Source organism: Rosa rugosa, chromosome 6 (assembly GCF_958449725.1).
Source record: "Rosa rugosa chromosome 6, drRosRugo1.1, whole genome shotgun sequence".
Lineage (NCBI taxonomy): Eukaryota > Viridiplantae > Streptophyta > Magnoliopsida > Rosales > Rosaceae > Rosa > Rosa rugosa.
Genome location: NC_084825.1, coordinates 22,505,725 through 22,529,280, shown reverse-complemented (window position 1 = coordinate 22,529,280; position 23,556 = coordinate 22,505,725). Strand labels below are relative to the sequence as shown.

General features: G+C 38.5%; 1 protein-coding gene across 1 annotated transcript; it reads left to right on the top strand.

Annotated features, from left to right (window-relative positions):
* Window positions 1–19,647: 19,647 nt before the first annotated feature.
* Window positions 19,648–23,262, top strand: LOC133716403 (probable LRR receptor-like serine/threonine-protein kinase At3g47570). The gene is made up of 2 exons (XM_062143115.1): window positions 19,648–22,627; window positions 22,738–23,262. Exons 1-2 carry the CDS (start codon window positions 19,648–19,650, stop codon window positions 23,163–23,165), a joined length of 3,408 nt encoding a protein of 1,135 aa, XP_061999099.1. The 3' UTR covers window positions 23,166–23,262.
* Window positions 23,263–23,556: the final 294 nt, after the last annotated feature.

Here is a 23,556-nt window from a genome sequence, read left to right as displayed (position 1 = left end):
TATTCGATAGTTACATAAATAATACCAGCATGCTGGGCAATTAATGATTACCAGCATACAAGATACCACTCCAAGTAGACGAACAAGAAGTTCTGGGAGTGTCTTTCACATGGAAATTATCTTCATGCTGCACTGTTCCTTATGAAACACTGAAATTCAAAAAACAAAAATAATAATGATTAATTAATTATTGCATTTCCAGCAGTGAAGGCAAATATTAGGATGAGAGGGTGTTTCCTATTTTATTTTCACCTGCAATTAACTAACTAAGGATAGTTGATTAAGTAAAACCAATCAAACACGAGTATCCAAGCCTTTCACTCTGAACTCTCTAAGTCCAACAGTTCTACCACTTTTTACAGCTAATTTGGATTCGCTTGTAACACTAGATCTTAAAAAGAAAGATGACGCGGGCGGAAGTAACGGGGTTTACAAGCGATAAACCCTAAAAGACATAATTCTGGAATCCACCAGAGAAAGAGAGAAAAATCTCAATTTTGATTGATAATATGATAAAAGATAGTTCTGCAGCCGTTTAAGGTTGCTTATATATGGGAAAAGAAACCCTAGGGCGACTAACAATGAAACCCTAAAGCCCACGGATTAAAACAAAACAAATCCAAAATAAACTAGAAAACCTAAAATAAAAAGAATGTAAAACTAACCTAAAAATATTAAATCACGAATCGGATAATGAAGACGATACATTTTGGCCTAAATCTGATAGGGCTCACTAAAGTGAGTCTTGAAGATCTCGTCGTTCCCATTCTGGAAATGTATCATGCGTTTCAAACGGACATTCTGGCCAAAAGTTAGTCAAATCTGATTCAAAATCAAAACCTGACTTTTCGCACGAGAAACCCGAAAAGTCTAAAACCAAATCTTCTTGAATATTCCAGCGGCTAGTAACCTGATTACGCGTGAGTTACCAATTTTCCAATCACTCTTCTTGATTCTACACCGCTTCTTTACTTTTATGGTTTTTCTGCTAAACTGAGTCCATTCTCGTCCTACATCATTCTCCTCCACTATGAAAGAACTCGCCCTCGAGTTCCTCTTGAATAAAGGACAGGAATAGGTAGACAAAAGACCTGAGAAAAAATTAGACAATTGGACATGTGGATTATTGGCTGGATCTTCTGCATATTCTGATGACACAATCATGAACCCAACACCACAGATGAGTCTGTTATAGGCAACCTTAGTAGATTCTTCACAGCTCTCAAGGTTGTACTCTTGAATAACATCTGGCTCTGAATGATTTATTTTAGGCTCCAAGACTTCATCAGTACAAATAACCATGTCTTCATGAGCAATTTCATCTTTAACCTCTTCTTGGTCTTCATCCATGAATTCTTGTGGAGGTTCTTCCATTAGAAATTCTTCTGGCTTTTCTTCAATTAAACTATTAATCTCAACCGGCAAAGAAAACTTGGACTCTAACTTCTTCTCGAAAACCTTAGGAGGATAATTCTTGATGTTCTTCCTTCCAGGCTTGATTTTAATTTTGTGTGACTCCCACCTAAATAAATATGTGTCATCCTTGCAATAACCACCTTTGACGCTTTCATGCCATGGCCTTCCAAAAAGCACATTAGTGTCATCCATGTCAATCACATGACAAGTAATCTCTTCTTTATAAAATTTTCCCATAGAGACAGGAACTTTACAAACCTCTGTTACTTGTGCATATTCATCCTCTCCAAATGGAATCCAGTATGGATCACTCAGCTTCACTGTCGGCAATTGAAAATAATCCACAATTTTGTTTGCTACAAAATTCTCTCGTAGACCACTGTCAATTATTACAGAGCATACCTTGTCTTTGATGACACATGTAGTTCGGAAGTCGTCATAATCCGGCGTTGTGAATATCCAATGTTCCATGTTTCTTCTTTCTTCTTTCTTCTTTGTTTTTTTTTTTTTTTTTTGATTGATGAGGTTGTCCTAGGGCAAATCCCTTGGTATGTTCCTCTTCAACGAAACTTTCTTTGATAGATACTCTACGACCAGCGTCGTTGAGTTTGGTGGTTGTGAACTTCTCCCTTGGATCGTCGTCTGCTAAGAAGTGGGCGAAACCCGCTCTGATACCAACTGACGCGGGCGGAAGTAACGGGGTTTACAAGCGATAAACCCTAAAAGACATAATTCTGGAATCCACCAGAGAAAGAGAGAAAAATCTCAATTTTGATTGATAATATGATAAAAGATAGTTCTGCAGCCGTTTAAGGTTGCTTATATATGGGAAAAGAAACCCTAGGGCGACTAACAATGAAACCCTAAAGCCCACGGATTAAAACAAAACAAATCCAAAATAAACTAGAAAACCTAAAATAAAAAGAATGTAAAACTAACCTAAAAATATTAAATCACGAATCGGATAATGAAGACGATACATTTTGGCCTAAATCTGATAGGGCTCACTAAAGTGAGTCTTGAAGATCTCGTCGTTCCCATTCTGGAAATGTATCATGCGTTTCAAACGGACATTCTGGCCAAAAGTTAGTCAAATCTGATTCAAAATCAAAACCTGACTTTTCGCACGAGAAACCCGAAAAGTCTAAAACCAAATCTTCTTGAATATTCCAGCGGCTAGTAACCTGATTACGCGTGAGTTACCAATTTTCCAATCACTCTTCTTGATTCTACACCGCTTCTTTACTTTTATGGTTTTTCTGCTAAACTGAGTCCATTCTCGTCCTACATCATTCTCCTCCACTATGAAAGAACTCGCCCTCGAGTTCCTCTTGAATAAAGGACAGGAATAGGTAGACAAAAGACCTGAGAAAAAATTAGACAATTGGACATGTGGATTATTGGCTGGATCTTCTGCATATTCTGATGACACAATCATGAACCCAACACCATAGATGAGTCTGTTATAGGCAACCTTAGTAGATTCTTCACAGCTCTCAAGGTTGTACTCTTGAATAACATCTGGCTCTGAATGATTTATTTTAGGCTCCAAGACTTCATCAGTACAAATAACCATGTCTTCATGAGCAATTTCATCTTTAACCTCTTCTTGGTCTTCATCCATGAATTCTTGTGGAGGTTCTTCCATTAGAAATTCTTCTGGCTTTTCTTCAATTAAACTATTAATCTCAACCGGCAAAGAAAACTTGGACTCTAACTTCTTCTCGAAAACCTTAGGAGGATAATTCTTGATGTTCTTCCTTCCAGGCTTGATTTTAATTTTGTGTGACTCCCACCTAAATAAATATGTGTCATCCTTGCAATAACCACCTTTGACGCTTTCATGCCATGGCCTTCCAAAAAGCACATTAGTGTCATCCATGTCAATCACATGACAAGTAATCTCTTCTTTATAAAATTTTCCCATAGAGACAGGAACTTTACAAACCTCTGTTACTTGTGCATATTCATCCTCTCCAAATGGAATCCAGTATGGATCACTCAGCTTCACTGTCGGCAATTGAAAATAATCCACAATTTTGTTTGCTACAAAATTCTCTCGTAGACCACTGTCAATTATTACAGAGCATACCTTGTCTTTGATGACACATGTAGTTCGGAAGTCGTCATAATCCGGCGTTGTGAATATCCAATGTTCCATGTTTCTTCTTTCTTCTTTCTTCTTTGTTTTTTTTTTTTTTTTTTTGATTGATGAGGTTGTCCTAGGGCAAATCCCTTGGTATGTTCCTCTTCAACGAAACTTTCTTTGATAGATACTCTACGACCAGCGTCGTTGAGTTTGGTGGTTGTGAACTTCTCCCTTGGATCGTCGTCTGCTAAGAAGTGGGCGAAACCCGCTCTGATACCAACTGACGCGGGCGGAAGTAACGGGGTTTACAAGCGATAAACCCTAAAAGACATAATTCTGGAATCCACCAGAGAAAGAGAGAAAAATCTCAATTTTGATTGATAATATGATAAAAGATAGTTCTGCAGCCGTTTAAGGTTGCTTATATATGGGAAAAGAAACCCTAGGGCGACTAACAATGAAACCCTAAAGCCCACGGATTAAAACAAAACAAATCCATAATAAACTAGAAAACCTAAAATAAAAAGAATGTAAAACTAACCTAAAAATATTAAATCACGAATCGGATAATGAAGACGATACATTTTGGCCTAAATCTGATAGGGCTCACTAAAGTGAGTCTTGAAGATCTCGTCGTTCCCATTCTGGAAATGTATCATGCGTTTCAAACGGACATTCTGGCCAAAAGTTAGTCAAATCTGATTCAAAATCAAAACCTGACTTTTCGCACGAGAAACCCGAAAAGTCTAAAACCAAATCTTCTTGAATATTCCAGCGGCTAGTAACCTGATTACGCGTGAGTTACCAATTTTCCAATCACTCTTCTTGATTCTACACCGCTTCTTTACTTTTATGGTTTTTCTGCTAAACTGAGTCCATTCTCGTCCTACATCATTCTCCTCCACTATGAAAGAACTCGCCCTCGAGTTCCTCTTGAATAAAGGACAGGAATAGGTAGACAAAAGACCTGAGAAAAAATTAGACAATTGGACATGTGGATTATTGGCTGGATCTTCTGCATATTCTGATGACACAATCATGAACCCAACACCATAGATGAGTCTGTTATAGGCAACCTTAGTAGATTCTTCACAGCTCTCAAGGTTGTACTCTTGAATAACATCTGGCTCTGAATGATTTATTTTAGGCTCCAAGACTTCATCAGTACAAATAACCATGTCTTCATGAGCAATTTCATCTTTAACCTCTTCTTGGTCTTCATCCATGAATTCTTGTGGAGGTTCTTCCATTAGAAATTCTTCTGGCTTTTCTTCAATTAAACTATTAATCTCAACCGGCAAAGAAAACTTGGACTCTAACTTCTTCTCGAAAACCTTAGGAGGATAATTCTTGATGTTCTTCCTTCCAGGCTTGATTTTAATTTTGTGTGACTCCCACCTAAATAAATATGTGTCATCCTTGCAATAACCACCTTTGACGCTTTCATGCCATGGCCTTCCAAAAAGCACATTAGTGTCATCCATGTCAATCACATGACAAGTAATCTCTTCTTTATAAAATTTTCCCATAGAGACAGGAACTTTACAAACCTCTGTTACTTGTGCATATTCATCCTCTCCAAATGGAATCCAGTATGGATCACTCAGCTTCACTGTCGGCAATTGAAAATAATCCACAATTTTGTTTGCTACAAAATTCTCTCGTAGACCACTGTCAATTATTACAGAGCATACCTTGTCTTTGATGACACATGTAGTTCGGAAGTCGTCATAATCCGGCGTTGTGAATATCCAATGTTCCATGTTTCTTCTTTCTTCTTTCTTCTTTGTTTTTTTTTTTTTTTTTTGATTGATGAGGTTGTCCTAGGGCAAATCCCTTGGTATGTTCCTCTTCAACGAAACTTTCTTTGATAGATACTCTACGACCAGCGTCGTTGAGTTTGGTGGTTGTGAACTTCTCCCTTGGATCGTCGTCTGCTAAGAAGTGGGCGAAACCCGCTCTGATACCAACTGACGCGGGCGGAAGTAACGGGGTTTACAAGCGATAAACCCTAAAAGACATAATTCTGGAATCCACCAGAGAAAGAGAGAAAAATCTCAATTTTGATTGATAATATGATAAAAGATAGTTCTGCAGCCGTTTAAGGTTGCTTATATATGGGAAAAGAAACCCTAGGGCGACTAACAATGAAACCCTAAAGCCCACGGATTAAAACAAAACAAATCCAAAATAAACTAGAAAACCTAAAATAAAAAGAATGTAAAACTAACCTAAAAATATTAAATCACGAATCGGATAATGAAGACGATACATTTTGGCCTAAATCTGATAGGGCTCACTAAAGTGAGTCTTGAAGATCTCGTCGTTCCCATTCTGGAAATGTATCATGCGTTTCAAACGGACATTCTGGCCAAAAGTTAGTCAAATCTGATTCAAAATCAAAACCTGACTTTTCGCACGAGAAACCCGAAAAGTCTAAAACCAAATCTTCTTGAATATTCCAGCGGCTAGTAACCTGATTACGCGTGAGTTACCAATTTTCCAATCACTCTTCTTGATTCTACACCGCTTCTTTACTTTTATGGTTTTTCTGCTAAACTGGGTCCATTCTCGTCCTACATCAAAAGACAACAGAAGAAAATAATAAAGCAAAACCGCCAACCAAACCTCAAAATAAGTGGAATACACCTGTAGGTACCTTAATAAACAACCAAACCACAAGTACTGCAGGGAACATAGCAAAAGAAGGAGCAGCAAAATGGCATATTGTGGAATTCATTACAATTCGTAGACAATATAAAGAAAACTGGTATTTGGGACCAAATTAACACAATCAAATTCCACTATGTGAGGACTGAGACTACAGCGAGTGTCTAAGAACTCTTTACCAGCTGTTTCAAAGGGGCACCATTAGCAATGCAAGAATTCTTTTGGTTAGGAAACAGAGAAGATTGTACAATTGGAAAAGGGTAATTGCGAGCTGAGTGATCAGAGGGTTCTAGCAATTAAATAACTCTCAACCTACAAAAGACTGAAAATAAGGCTAATCCAGAAGTGATGGTAAATCATATAATACGTCCAACAATTTATGGCATGTTGTAAATATTAATGTGGCTATTGAGCCTATTGATTGAATATGAAAAATCACCATGAATCCATGATGCATGAACCCCAATCCTATTTGTTTATTTATTTGGTATATACATATTTATATATATTCGTTTTTGTGTCTTGGTTTATTTGGTTTGGATTGTTTGTTTGGAAAAGAAAAAAAAAAGGTTAGGATTCTTGGATTTGAAGCATTTGGTCCAGTAGTACCATATAGTGCATACCAATTAAAAAAACAAGCAAAAAAAAAAACGGATTGTGCTGTTTCTGCGATTCGAACCCAACCACAGCATGCATTAGCCCAGCCAGTTGTCCACTGTGCCATTATGGCATGCTGGAATTTATCAACACCATTTAATATTAATACTGCGAGAAGCAGATTCAACTCCATATAATTGGTGATTGATTAATTGATTCAATTCATGTTTTGGTTTTAATTGACATTTATATTACGCGAATTATGGGCTTAATTTTTTGTTACACAAATTTGAATTATGTCATTATAATTCCTTATGCTAGAAGCATTATGGGCTAAATTATTACGGGATTATTACATAAACGTTATGCCAGAAGCATTTTACCCAATTTATTACCTATACAAAATGCCAGAAGCATTAATGGGATTTGAACCCAATTCCTTAGGTACATAATCGTTGCATTAATTTATTTATGTTACGATTTAATAACATATATTGAATTTGGTTATGTTATAATTGTGAATATTAAATGTGGCTGAGTCAGAAGCTCAAATCAAGCCCAAAGTCACAACAACAAACCCGAGCTAGAAGCTCAGGCCCAAGCTACAAGGCCATAACAAAAGTTCGCCACGTGTTGCCATAACAAAGGTTATGAATCTTCTCAAAGTAGGCTCATCCAGTTGGATGCGATGTCTAGGTAAGGTTCAGATGAGGCTGTGTACTTAAGTGAATCTCGCTCCACCTAAGCCTCATCCTTCCTTACCTGGTCGTATTCAATTGGAGTTACTGAAAAGATTGAGTAATAATTTTTCATTCTTTGCCAGACCAACTTGAGCCTAGCAGGTCCACTCTCCCTCTGCGGGACCTAGCAGCCCAGCAGGCCTTACACACCATTTGACTTAAGCATGAAAGCCCTGGTCACAAGCCTGCAGACTAAGCCCGATAGACTTCACTATCAAGCCCACTCCTTCTTTGGTCCAGCAGAATCAAAATAAAAGGAAAAATGATTTGATTATATTAGGGCCGGGTTCGAACCCGGTCAATATGTATGTCAATAAGGCACTCTAATCACTTTGACATTATGGCTGTTGTAAATAGATTCATCATGTCTAATATGTGTAATTAATTGCCAGAAGCATTTATTCACATAATTGTGTGATAATTGATATGTTATCTCAATTGATTTGTGATTTTTATTTATCCAATTTGTGAGATTATTTCAATTTGCTCTATTCAATATTATTGTGTTACTTGTCTAAATTTTTGCACTAGAATATTATGTGTAGAAAATGCAGGTACCTAATGAACTAATTTGACCTGGTTACTAGCATGCAATTAATATCTCAATTGATTTGTGATTTTTATTTATCCAATTTGTGAGATTATTTCAATTTGCTCTATTCAATATTATTGTGTTACTTGTCTAAATTTTCGCACTAGAATATATGTGTAGAAAATGTAGGTAGCTAATGAACTAGAAGTTCTAAATGAACCAGTAGTTCATATATAAATCGAACTTGTAGTTTCGATAATGCTGTTTAAGAAACTTGAAGTTTCCTTCATAAATTCACCACACATGATAAAACCAGTAGATTTTACATGTCTAATCCAATTTTTCATACCATGTTATAGAACCTGAAGTTCTCATTACTTGCTTATGGACGATATTACCCAAAGCACTAATATTATTTGTTCCTTTCCTGTAAGAAATGTCAAATCTCAACATGTTTGACTTTGTTGCTTTGGAGGTTTCCAGAAGAAACTATCTAAAGTGGACTCAAGATGTGAAAATTCATCTGACTATAGAGAAGATGAGATCAACAATCGATACTGACAATATCGTCACTGAGGCTTTTAAGGCAAGTGCCATAATTTTCAAGGATACACAGACTCTTTGGGTCGCTCTGGAAGAGCACTTTCACCATTAGATGACCATTTTCTTGCTTGAAGCAAGACATGATTGGTAGAATGAAATTAGCCCATATGACCGTCTGCCACTTGGCCAAAGCCCAAGAGGCCACGTAATCAGGCTCCACGTGGCCAAGGCCCACGTGGTAGGAACCATGATGCCATAACTCAGCAAGCCGGAGTTGAAAGGAACACTGGTCCGGCCTGTCGCCACCAGAATCAGCATGATCTTTGTTATCGATGTGGAGGAATTGACTGCTGGTCCCGCACCTGTTGTGCGATAGCGGAAGTAGTAGATGAGTATTACGCCGGTCGCGGAACTCGAAATACCAACTTTATTGAAGAATAATTTTCTATCGATTCCACACTAGAGATCATGGATTTTCAGGCAGCTACTAAACATATCGAGGATTAGAACTCGAAGACATGGGTATAATTGGCCCCTTGTGCCATATTTTCATCTTAATGAATGAAACATCTTCAGATTTTGGTGATTTATGTTTTCAATTATTTTGGATTATAGAAATGTGGTTATGTTCGAATATATTTAATTCAATAAACTTATTTATACATGTGATCCATTGGATTAAATAAATGAATAGGCATATTCTGTGGGGAAGTTTGTTGTCTGGTTAAAAGTGCTATTACACACACCATACTCCCAGATCGGAGATATTTTGGAAACTTATAGTCTATTCATACCTCTGTGACAACTGTATCAGGCCAATCCAACCTGATAGAGGGTTATGGCAAAACCCAACAACATGTTGTCCAATGGTACTGAACCTACCATTAATGAGGCCTTATAATCTCCACGTTCCAGAACGTTATTGAGTATTAAGGATATTCGAACCAACAGTTAATTACCATGTTGAAACCACTGTGAAAAATGAGTGGATTATCTTTGCATAACCTCCGAGTATGCGGCCAGAAGCGTACATTGGAGAAATTGAAATCTGTTAGCTAGAAGCTAACTAATTCAAACAACTACTTGCTATGGCATGACCGTTTGGGACACTCAGGTCAAAGTATGATGCACCCTATCCTCAACTCATCGCAGGTGCATCCCCTTCTGAATAAAGGTCTTGTATGTGACACACTATGCCATACTCGTTAAGAATATTTAATACTAGACCATCATATGCAAAGACTAGTACATACACCACCATTTTTCTGCACAAAATGCAAGGGAAATTTGTGGACATATATATCCAACCACCATGTGGAACAGTTAAATATTAATGGTTTTGGTTGATGTATCGACAAAGTGATCACATGTTACACTACTGTCCATAAGAAAATGCTGCTTTTGCTAAACTCTCGATCACCCAGATCATGAAATTGAGGGCTCACCACTCGGATTATCCCATATAGTCCATAAAACTTGATAATACCGGAGAGTTTATATCGAAGTCTTTCGATGATTATTGCATATCCCTTGGGATTGAGGCTGAACATATAGTTCCCTATGTTCACACCCAAGATGGTCTTGCAAATAGAATCTTGGTAATGCGCACCAAGCTTCTAATTTCTGCATGTGGCTATGCAATCTTGCATGCAGCTATGTTGGTCCCGTTGAGGCCAACTGCTACCAACTTTACTCCGCGTTACAGCTGGTGACTGGGTACGAACCTGATGTTTCGCACTTACGCGCATTTGGGTATGCAGTCCTCGTGTCAATTGTGCCGCCACAACGTACAAAATTGGGTCATCAACAAAGGATGGGCATACATGTCGATTATGAGTCTTATCCATTATGTGCTCTTTAGAGCCCTTGATAGGCAATCTCTTTACCGCTAGATTTGCGGATTGTTACTTTAATGAGACAGTCTTCCCGCCGTTAGGGGGAGATAAGAACGTTACCGTTCTTGATGAACGACGTGAATTAATATGAAATGCCCCTACTATGTCTCTTCTTGATCCCCAAACTGCACGAAAATAGTGAAGTGCGGACAATTCAAGATCTATAGAATATAGAATACAATATGCCAGACACTTTCTTTGATCTAGCTAAAGTGACGAGATCACATATACCTGCTGCAAATGTGCCTGCAAGGATAGACGTCTCCGTAGGACATTTCGTCCCAGATGGACGAGGTATGACCATGGCGGCTAACCAGTCATATGTCCTTGCCCAGAAGCGAGGTAGACCATTAGGTTCGAAGGATTCTTATCCCTATAAGAGGATAAACTTGGCACAAATGAAACCTCTTAACATCGCAATCTCAAACTGATCCATCTCATGAGATAGATCTGGATTATGGGTCTGTCCTAGAAGAGACGGCGTTGGAGGACGCTCCAACTTCTGAACCCACTCCCGAGAATAGGGAAATCTCGTTAAATTTAGTGATATTTGGAATCAGAATGAGATTATCATCGATGATATGTTTGCATTTGCGGTGGCCACTGAAACTATAACAAGCGATGATTTCGAACATTGCTTTGTTGATCAATATCAACGAAGAGGCGACTGGTCAAAAAGGAAATAAACAATCCAGGTCAAATTAGATTCCTTGACAAAGAGAAAGGTGTTTGGGCCTGTTGTTCCTACACCTCCCCATGTTAAACCTGTAAGATTTAAATGGATATTTGTAAGGAAGCATAATAAGAAAAACGAGATTGTGATACACAAGGCTCGTCTAGTGGCGCAAGAATTTTCTCAACGCCCTGTGATTGATTACGAGGAGGCGTATTCTCCCGTAATGGACGTCATAACGTTCTGCTACCTTATTAGTTTGGTAGTTTCCGAAAAACTGAATATGCAGCTTATGAATGTGGTCACAGCTTATCTCTATGGGGATCACGATACAGAGATATACATAAAAGTTCCCGAAGGACTTAATATACCCGATGCAAATAGTTCTAGACCACAGAACACGCTCTTCATTAGTTTTGAAGCGTTCACTTTATGGATTGAAACAATCCAGACGGAGGTGGTATAACTGTCTAAGTGAATATTTAATAGGGATGGGATATGTGAATAATAAACTATGCCCATGCGTGTTTATTAAGGAAGCAAGTTCCTAGTTTGGAATTGTGGTGGTCTATGTCAATGACATGAATTTGGTTGATACTCTTGAAGAGATCAAGGAAACCGCAAAGCACCTGAAGTTGGAATTTGAGATGAAAGGCCTTGGGAGAACAAATTATTGTCTTGACCTGGAGCCCGAGCACAGTGCAGATGAAATTTTGGTCCATCAACCAAATTACATCCTGAAGATGTTAAGATGCTTTAATGAGGATAAAAGCAAGCACACCCATGGTCGTCCGAAGTCTAGAAAGAACCGTATCGTCCTGCAGATGATAACAAAGAGATATTGGTGCCAGAAGTCCCATATCTAAGTGCAATAGGCGTATTATTGTACTTGGCTTAATGCCCTAGATAGGACATCTCATTATTGTGAACTTGTTAGCTAGATATAGTTTTGCGCCAACACGCCGCCACTGGAATGGCATAAAAGACATTTTTCGCTACCTTAGAGGTACGGCGGATATGAGCTTATTCTATCCCTAAGCATCAAGGAATGGATCAAACCCCCTTTGATCCTCAGAATGATGCTTGCCTTGTTGGATATGCTAATATAGACTATCTATCAGACCCGCACAAGGCGCGTTCCCAAACTGGTTATGTCTTTACCATTGGGAATACTAATTTCTTGGAGGTCTACGAAATAGACCCTTGTTGCTACCTCTTCGAATCATGCTGAGATTCTAGCTCTTCACGAAGCAGTACGTGAATACATATGGTTGAGAGCCATCACAAAGCATGTTCGAAGCACATGTGGACTGTATTCCACCGCTGATGAACCAACCACTATCCACGAGGATAATGCTGCTTGCATTGGGCAAATGAAGATGAGTTTCATCAAAGGAGACAACACCAAACATATTGCACCGAAGTTCTTCTTCAATCAGCAACAACAGGAGCATCAGAAGATTGAAGTCAAGCAGATTCGATCTGAAGACAATCGTGCAGACCTTTTTACCAAGTCACTACGTACCAAAGTCTACATTCCAGAAGCATGTACAAGGTATTGGTCTACGTAAATTATCTGAATTACCTAACATGTAATTTTCAGGGGGAGTCGAAATCAGGGGGAGTATCCCGAAGCATACACACTTGACCATCGTGTACTCTTTTTATCCTTCGTCCAGGGTTATTTTGTCCCACTGGGTTTTGTTACCTGGCAAGGTTTTGTTACCTGGCAAGGTTTTGACGAGACACATCTTTGGCATGGTCACCCCTACTTATTGCATCCTGAAGATGCTTTGATTTGGCATATATGCATTTGCTCATCTTTTCCCTTCGACCACGGGTTTCTCCCACTGGGTTTACCGGGCAAGGTTTTGGTATAGCAACTCTAATGCATCCCTCTCATAGACGTACATACTACCAACCTATGGTGTTGATAAGAAGACTTCACCTACCTCTGAAGCTGTGATACTGCTACTCAAGCGCGTTGTGCTCTTTTTCTCCTTCGACCAAGGTTGTTTTTTTTCCCACAGGGTTTTTATTACTTCACTACTACAATAAGTTAATCAGACGACGGGTATTTGTAGTTGTGTGATGACCAGCCTCACTGTGGTCTAAACGAGTGTTGTGTGATTGAAAAATCAGACAACGGTGATTTCACCGTTGTGTGACAATACTTTGCTCAACAGAATATCTGTTTCCTTTGTGTGAATTCTGCGCAGGCATGTGCCTAGCATGGCATGCACGGGGATGTGTCGGTACATTCAGACAACAGAAGAAGGAATTCACCGTTGTGTGAGATTCATAACACACAACAGATATTACTCATTCTTTGTTGTCTAAGATATGTAACACACAACAGATATTACTCATCCTTTGTTGTCTGATATTAATAACACTCAACTGAAGTGAAATTATCTCCCTTGTTTGTTGATTACTCAGACAACAGATATGATTTCATTTCTGTTGTGTGTTATGAATCTCACACAACAGAACTTTGTTTTCTTTTGTTGTTGGTTGTTAGTTCACACAACTACTCTATTTGGTTAGCTGTGGTGTGAATATTGTAATCAAATTGGGTAGTAATTACCACAAAAACAATACTCTAATTCATATCATTCCATTACCATTTTTCAAACATCCATACATTCAAGTAACTAGATAATGTACCAAACAAGAAATCATTCCTAGCTGCGTACACTTGAATCAAAAGCTGATAAAATTATTCCTAGATATCATTCCAACTGCTGTTCCACTGACAACTACTTGGCGACCTGATCTGCAACTGCTTTGATGAGCCCCTCAATATCAGCATCTTCATTTTTTGCATCATTTTCTGCTATAAGATGCCAAAATGACATGGAATAAGCCATTTTGATACATCAAACAAACTTCAATTGATTCACCATATACAATTTTATAAGCATTGCAATAAATTTCAATTGATTCACTGTATTCTTGTTACAAAATTGAAATCACGAATCAAGACATGAACAAAAGTGAGGAAAACAGGAAGCAATTTTGGGTACCTTCCATCCATGCCAATGATCATGATGGTATTCTTCCGCTTGCCAAAGGCAACAATATGTTGCAGACCTTCCTGCAAGTGAAATTTGGCCACTGACCATTCTGAGCTGAAATACTTTGGCAGCACACTTGCAAAAGATGAAACCCAGAAAATGGTAGATCAATAAAACATGTAATGAGGTCTTGAGAGTTGGTAGAAGAGGCAGACTAGATAACTATCAGATTAACCAAAAACTTAGAATTGCAATCAGTCAATTTGTCAACTATACCCTAACCAATCAGAAAAGTGGGAAATATTGACGTAAAGCAATGTAAAGGGAAAGTGCCATCATGAGATTGTTTATTGATATACAAGCACAATAAAGATTATGTAAATTTGGCAACATAATCTGCTGCTGAACATTTAAAGATTAATGACGCATGTAAAAACGTGACATTAACTGCAGCTTATTAACAAAATGCCAAAAATCCACTAGCTATAAGCTCCAAGGAGTAATTTTACATAAGAGTATTTATAAGAGTTCCTATCACATACATAGGCCAATAGACTCCAACAAGTTTCATTCATTCTGTCACTAAGGAAATGACAATCATATGCATATACTAATGAGCCTTTAATATTTTAAACAGACCATTAGTGACTCCATCAACCATAAGCTAGCTGTAAAACTATAACACCTAGTTAGGGGAGATCAATAATATATCTTTATCCAGAACTTAACATAGATTATTTACCAAACATCAGTTTAATTTACATGTCGAAGACAACATCACTTGTAAATGTTGTCTAGTTTGATATCCCTGCAACAAGCCAAGATTCAAATAGTTATTTCAATAATTTGAGATTCAAACTCTAGAATCCAAGGAATAAAATAAAAAAATAAAATAAAACAGGTGAAATACACTGATAAATAGAAATCAAATACAAAATTTTAAGGGCCACAAAGGAAAGGAGAAGAGGGGAGGGGGGTTAGTTCACAGCTTTATGAAAGGTCAAACTAACTCTCCTATAAGAGCTGTTGCTGCTCCTCAAAGTGAATGCATCACTATGTATCCAGTTGCTTAAAATTAAATATATTTGGCTAGTAAATATATTGCTTAACAGTAAAAACATGTGAGCATGGAGACTTTGGCTAGTAATCTCAGGTTTAACTACTCATACCAATCCAGTAGGACAACAACACAAGGGCATCAATTAAACTCATAGTTTTACCCAACATTAGCAACTAGAACAATTTCACTACCCAACTAATAGACTAAACTACTAAACTTCGAGAGAATAAGAGCCTGATATTTAGCAGTCTTTCATATATATCACACATCCAATACCAGAAGGGAAGGCACACAACAAAAAAAAAACAATCTATAACCCTATTTCAAAAGCATGTCTAGGTCCATGTTTCATGACAAAAGAAGCACAACAGAATCATATACACATGAAGAGACAAAAATACATACCGATGTAGATATTGTCTTGATCCCTTAAGTTGCATGGATAAGACATCTGTATATCACTATCTTGACCAGCAGTTTTCATTTTATTCCTCTGCACCTTGGACTTCAAGGATGCTGAAATAACAAGATTGAAAAGTAATTAGCCATTTGAAATAATACTACTAAGACAATTCTCTACAGCATTCTGAGGAGCTACTAAGACAAACAGGTCATTAGTCTCATCTACATATTTGGCAGCTGCACTTGCAAAAAAAGAAGCTAAGGCCATGGCATACAATCATTTATTAGAGAGCTGAATGATGAACTCAACAGGAACACAAACACAAACACAACACTAAAAGAATGAAATCCTTGAAATCAAATAGGAACACAAAATGTCTATATACCACCTCACGAGATGCCACAATCCATTACCTAAAGAAATTTCTCTGAGTTGAAAAGGAACATCTCCAACAGAAAATTACCATTTGATATACCAGTTGCATAGCTTCTTGACCTAGGAGATATCTGCACATATAGCAACATGTCAGGAATTGACACAAGCTGGACATGCACTTCCAACAAAACAGAGGAAGGAAAACAAACGAGCTCACGCATTAAGATATTATCCTACGTGTAGTTTCTATGCACACATATTGTAATGGACAAAGAAGAAGCTTGATGTAAACCCAATAGAAAAAACATACCACTTTAATCCTTGAGCTACAGATTCAAACTTATTTAAGATCCAAATAAGCCTATAGAAGCCCATATAAGTTTTAAATGGCAGCACAAGGCCTTAAGACTTATTTCAGATTCAAAGAAGCTCAGACCAAGCAAAAAAAGAACCATTGCAAGGAGAAGAGCCCTGTGATTTCGTTGAGTTTTCAACATGTCCTTGACCAATAGAACAAAAGCTCATTAAGTATTCAGATACAATCTCAATTCAAGTAACTGCAATGAGTTCTGATAATGCATATATGATCAGCTTTTTGGTTAATGAAACTACGACTGCTCCAGATACTCATATATAAACTAAACAGAGGACAAAAATGAAGAGACAACACCATCTATTGAATGCTTTCCAGGCATCAAGCTCTGCTTCTCTATAGCAACACTGAAATCAAATTAAAATTTTAAGTCTAGACTTTTTTCTTTTCCTGCAATTATTGGCAATTAAACACGACATTAAAGAAAAAGAGTGAGTGCCCAGAAGAGGAAGAGTGACGAAGCTTGATGAGGGAAGCGCAAGACTGAAGGTGAATTCTAGATTAACTAAAACACATCTTCAGTATCATTTCCTCTCAATTCCATTAATCACAACACAAAATCCAAAATGAACACATCAATTAAAACTTGACCAAAAAAGCACCATACTTCGAAAAAGAAGGAAGAGATAAGCTAGTACATACCTTCTGGAGGTGGCCTTGCTGATCCAGATTCGGCATCAAAATGCTCTCGTAGGCCTCGTTCCCGCCGTCCTTCACCGGCGACGCCTTGTCGTTCAGCCCAAACTAGTGGAGCCTGGACGACGACCGACACGAAATGAATCTGTTGCTGCACATCGTGATCTTCGACGAAGACGACCAGAGGCTCGAGATTCCCCAAACAAGTCGAGTCGCGGATGGCTAGACTCAACCCGTCTCAACGCTAGAAGAATCGAAAATTTAAACTCTCCGGGTTGTTGCTCATCTCACTGCTGCTCGATTACTTGGAACCCTAGAATGTTCAATTCGCAATCCGATTTTTTCAATTGAGGAAAAATTTGGTATGGATTTCGAAAAATTGAGAGGAAAATGGGGAAAATTGAGGGATTGAATTAGTGGTTTGGATTAGAAGTGAGGAGGGCACAGGAATTTCATTTTGTATAAGAAGCAGAAGAGAAAGTGGTGAAGAAGATGACTGAGAGGGTTGAGAGCTGGTCGAGAGAGGTTTTGTTTTCTTTCTTTCTATAGAATCGGAGAAACTGAAGAGTCTTCTGCATCTCTTTGGATTTGGAGGGGAGGAGGAGAGAGAAAGTGGATCTAGGGCACTCTATCTCCTCCATCGCTAAAGAGGATTTGGATTTCAGGAGATAAAGAATAGAAGCAAGGAAGTTGGGGTAGGCGGACCTAGGAGTGGAGGAGGCGGTGAGAGAAGGCTTGGCTAGCGACGACATCTTCCTGGAGAGGAAGGTGGCGAAGGTGTGAGGGAAAGGATAGAGTGAGAGATAAGGGAGTATTGAGAGAGAGGACAAGAGAGAGAGAGTCGGGGAAGACAGAGAAGTTTATTGAAACATGGTCGTGGGTAAGCTAGTGATTTTTTTTTTTTTTTTTTTAAGTCTGTCAGACAACGTATGGTTAAGAATCTGTTGTGTGAATGTATATAGGTAAAAATTTAGACAAACAAGGGGAGGGAAAATTGCCGCCTATGCCTACATATGTTTGATTTGAGTGAAACTTTGCCGTGCTCTGCAACCAAGTTCCATGATCAGACAACAGATCTTTAACAATCTGTTGTACAAATTTGTGCATCTTGCACAAGGTACACCTAGTAGGATTTTTCGAACTTCATACAACATTCAATCACACAACGAATAAGAAAAAACTGTTGTGTGTAGAGTTCAAATTCCATGTTGGTGAGCTTGTTCTGAGAGGGAATCATGAGCTCAGAATGGAGGGAAATCAGCTTCCCATTTACACAACAGAAACGTCTTAACTCAGTTGTGTGATATCTTCCTAATTTTTTTTTTTTTCAATTTGCTTACATTCACACAACAGAAACAGAATTGTACCGTTGTCTGACAGAGTTTGTGTTAACACACAACAGCGGATTTCTGTTCCGTTGTGTGATGAGTGTTGTGTGTTTCGATTTTTGTAGTAGTGCTTGGCAAGGTTTTTGACGAGGCAACTTAGAAGCGCATAGCAGGGGCAACACTATTGACATGGAATATCTAAGGGGGAGTGTTGTAAATATTAATGTGGCTATTCATGTAATAACAATTAGTGTTGCGTGATATACGCCAATTAAGATTGATTGGTGATTAACATAATATAATTAGCGATTGATTGATTGTAATCAGATTACTCATCGTTAAATAGTTACCTTTTGTAAACCTGAGGTACTCCTATATAAACCTCATTGTGAGATGAATAGAATCACTTCATTCTTCACACTCTCTATTCTCTGCGTCATTTCTCTCCTCTCAAACTCTCTTACTTTTCATTTTACAACATGGCACAGTTAAAGAGTATTACAGACCTGATCAGCTGGCAATTCTATATCATAGACATCATTCCACAATCTTCCTCAGCTTCAATGTTGCGAAACAGTCTATGGTAGAGTGTGCACTATAGGCTAACTTCCATATTAGCAATCAAAACCTGTCAAATTCAAAATGGCAATTTTATAGGAAGATTTATTGCCTCATATTATCGAATCTCACCAAAAAAGAAAAATTATTTTGAGTCCAAGCCTAGCCGGATTTTAATTCCTGGCTCTGTCGCTGTCCATGAAGACCTTATTTTGTCTCTTCTCTATTGTTAAAAAGAAAGAAGTTGACAAGATAACTGGAGTTTTGCAAATGCTATGGCAATGGTGTGTTACCAAACTTGCCCTGTCTTCTCCAGCTGTCACTATATAAAACCACCCTTTGGAAGCATACAGATACTGAAAACAAAATTGAATCTCAATGATTTTATACTAGTCCCCTTGTCAATTTAATAATAATAATAATAATAAATTGTTTAAGGACAGGTTCCGTTAGCTGATTTACGGTTTAGGGAGCCGACTGCATATGTTTAAAAATTCAAAGGAGGAAAGAAAAATGGTGCGGATTGAGAGTGAAGCGTGGAATGAGTCAAAAAATTAGTGCCACTTTTCCACGGATGACTTTGTTTCTGGTAAGGTTGACCATTTTTTAGTAGCGCTCATTCCATCCAACTTTTTTTTTTACTCTGTTCAGTCTTCACAGAAACTTGAGAAACCTTGCCAGACTTTTTCATTTAGAACTTTGCCTCCCAAATTCAAAAACTGAGCTATACTTTGTGGCCTAGATGGGAATCTCATGCATGGGTGTGAGGATTTGGTCAGTATTCATGCAACTGTTTCCCCTGATGATCATCACTTTGGCCTCTTCAAATCTGAGAGGAAATGAGGTGGAAAGACTGTCCTTGCTTGCCCTTAAATCTGCAGTCTATGATCCTCTGGGCATCCTTAGCTCCTGGAATGATTCCTCCAACTTATGTGATGAGTGGCGAGGGATTACTTGCGGCCGAAGACACCCGAGAGTCACGGTTCTGGACCTCCAATCCAGCCAGCTGGAGGGTACCCTATCTTCACACATCGGAAACTTGAGCTTTCTCAGGACATTAAATCTCCAAAACAATAGCTTCCACGGCACCATCCCTCAAGAAGTTGGTCGATTGTCCCGGCTGCAAGTACTACACCTCGGGGACAACTTGTTCAGAGGTGATATCCCCATCAATATATCTCATTGTTTTAATCTCCAACGTCTTGTCTTGGCTAATAACACTCTTAGTGGGAAACTTCCAATGGAACTTGGCTCATTGGTCAAGCTTCAAATACTTACTTTCCGTAGGAACAATTTAGCTGGGGAAATTCCACCTTCTTTTGGAAATCTTTCTTCCCTTCAGTTTCTTTCTGTGGAAGAAAATAGATTGACTGGTACCATCCCTCACGAAGTTGGTCGATTGTCCCGGCTGCAAGTACTACACCTCGGGGACAACTTCTTCAAAGGTTATATCCCCATCAATATATCACATTGTTCTAACCTCCAATATCTTGTTTTGGCTAATAACAGTCTCACTGGCGAAATTCCAATAGAACTTGGCTCATTGTTGAAGCTTCAAGAACTTACTTTGCGCGGGAACAATTTAGTAGGGGAAATTCCCTCTTCCTTTGGGAATCTTTCTTCTCTTAAGATTCTTTCTATGGAAGAAAATAATCTGCAAGGTGGCCTCATGAATAGCCGCCTTGGGAAATTGAAAAGCTTAAGATATCTTGCATTGGGTACAAACCTATTGACTGGTACCATCCCTCCCTCCATATACAACCTTTCTTCAATTCAATACATTTCTGTGATTGGAAACCAATTTCATGGAACTCTTCCTTCAGGGTTGGGCTACACAATATTTCCAAACCTTCAAATCTTTCAGTTCCAAATGAACAGATTCAGCGGACCAATTCCATCTACGATCTCAAACGCATCCAACCTTTCACTATTTGGGATCTCTGATAATAGTTTTACCGGAAAAGTCCCTAGTCTGGCAAGACTGTCCAATCTGGTTCGGTTGGAAATTGATTATAATAATCTTGGAAATGAGGATGATGACTTGGAATTTCTCTCTTCTCTGGTTAATTGTACCAGTTTAGAACTTCTGGATATTACTGGGAATAACTTTCAAGGAGTGCTTCCTGAATCTATCAGCAATCTCTCAACAAAGCTCAAGGTAATGAGCTTAGGAAGGAATCAGCTAAGCGGAAGCATTCCCATTGGGATCGGAAATCTCCTCAACTTGGGAGTACTAAGCTTCGAGGCAAACCTATTGACAGGCACCATACCAAATTCAGTATGTAAGATAAGTAGATTGTACAATCTGTTTTTAAGTTATAATCAGCTATCAGGTACTATCCCATCTTGTCTGGGAAACTTAACTTTGTTAAGTAGCTTAGTTCTCAAGTCAAACAACTTGCAAGGTGGCATACCACAAAGTCTTGGTCAGTGCAGGAATTTGTTAGCTTTGGTTCTTTCTCAAAATAATCTTAGTGGTCCTATTCCAATAGAAGTCATCCGTTTACCATCCCTGTCACAAGTTTTGGATTTATCCAGTAACCATTTTAGTGGTTATATTCCCATTGAAGTAGGTTTTTTGTCTAAACTTGCTTCCTTGAATCTTGCTGAAAATAGATTATCTGGAGATGTCCCAGGTAGTTTAGGGGCATGCACAGGTTTAACAAGTTTGCACCTCAATGGAAACTTGTTGCATGGGAAAATTCCTCAATCTTTGAGTTCCTTGAGAGGGATTCAAGATCTTGACCTCTCTCATAACTCCTTCTCTGGAACAATCCCTGATTATTTGCAGAGTTTCCCCTTCTTGCAGAATTTGAACCTCTCATTTAATGATTTTCGAGGTGAAGTACCCATACAAGGAGTTTTCGGGAATACAAGCGCAGTTTCTCTCCTGGGAAACAGACGACTTTGTGGAGGTGTACCTCAGTTAAGATTGTCTAAATGTAGGTACTTGCCTAAGACAGATAAAGCATTATTGTATAGGCTGGCTATTATCACAATTTCTTCTGGGGCCATTATTTGGTCAGTGTACTTTGTGCTCCTCTATGGATCAAGAAACTCTGGAGTTAAGTCAGCTTCAGTATCATCATTGGATGTTTCCTTCTTAAAATTGTCATACGGCGATCTCCTGAAAGCAACTGAAGGCTTTTCTTCTCGGAATTTGATTGGTTCCGGTAGCTCTGGTTCTGTATACTGGGGAGTTCTTGATCAACATGAAGAAAGAATTGTTGCTGTGAAAGTACTCAATCTTCAGAGTTCAAGAGCTTCTAGAAGTTTCATATCTGAATGTGAAGTGTTGAAAAGCATAAGGCACCGGAATCTTGTCAGACTAGTGACTGCTTGCTCAAGTATTGATTTTCAAGGGAACGAATTCAAAGCTTTGGTTTTTGAGTTCATGTTGGATGGAAATCTAGATGAATGGTTACACTATTCAGCTCAAAGAGTGGTTGGAAGCCCCATTGTGCAGCTGCATTTAAATCTTCTTCAAAGGGTAAAGATTGCCATTGATGTAGCTACTGCTCTGGATTACTTGCACAATCGCTTTCACGTCCCAATAGTTCATTGTGATTTGAAGCCGAGTAATGTTCTCCTAGAAAATGACATGACTGCCTGCGTTTGTGATTTTGGTTTAGCAACCTACCTCCCAGATACTTCTTGTCCAGTTCCTTCAGTACAGTACCCTTCCAATTCGATAAGGGGTACCATTGGCTATATTGCCCCAGGTAATACTATATTGACCGATGCTTCAAATTCTTCCTGATTTACAAGGAAATGTATGTTTTTACTATACAAACTATAATGATCCATAAGCTTTCTTGCAAATAATTTATAGAGTATGGCATGGGAAGTGCGGTCTCAACACATGGGGATGTATATAGCTATGGAATCCTGTTACTGGAGATGCTTACTGGTAAGAGGCCAACAGACGACATGTTTAGAGATGACAAGAACTTGCACAATTTTGTTCTGATGGCTTTGCCTGAACGTGTGAAAGAAATATGTGATCCGGTGCTTCTTCAAGAAAAGGAAAGCAGCACTAGTACAAATACTGCAAGCAATAGGAATGATGTCCGGAATGATGAAGCACAAAGAGTTGAAGAGTGCCTTATTTCCATTGCTAGGATAGGAGTTGCTTGTTCGGTGCATCTGCCCAAAGCGCGAATGGAGATTGGGAATGTTGTAGCTGAATTACGTGTAGTAAGGGATGTACTGACTGGAACCGGGATGCCTAGAGAGCATATGATCTGCCTAAGGCCTTAGCCGCCAAAATGATTTGTTGTGGGAGAGTCCAACATAGAGCCACGGATGAACCCACTTTCACTATTTGGTGAGTCCAACATATCTTTGATTATGACATTATGTAAAACTCCTAAGGATTGATTCAGATGTTAATTTAACACTTCATGGAGTCATGTATTTATTCAAAGTAGAAATAACCAAAGTGAGAGTATATACCATTGTTTGCATATTTCTGATTCTGAAAATCCAATGGAGAGCCTATTCTTAAAGAGACATCTTAAGATGGATTATATCAAACAGGTTTCTGCATCACCCACCAAAACCTTCTTGAGTCACCCTACTCTGATTTCAACAGCACCATATTTTCTGCCTAATTTTCTCCTGCAAAATTCAAAATGTAAACTCTAACCAA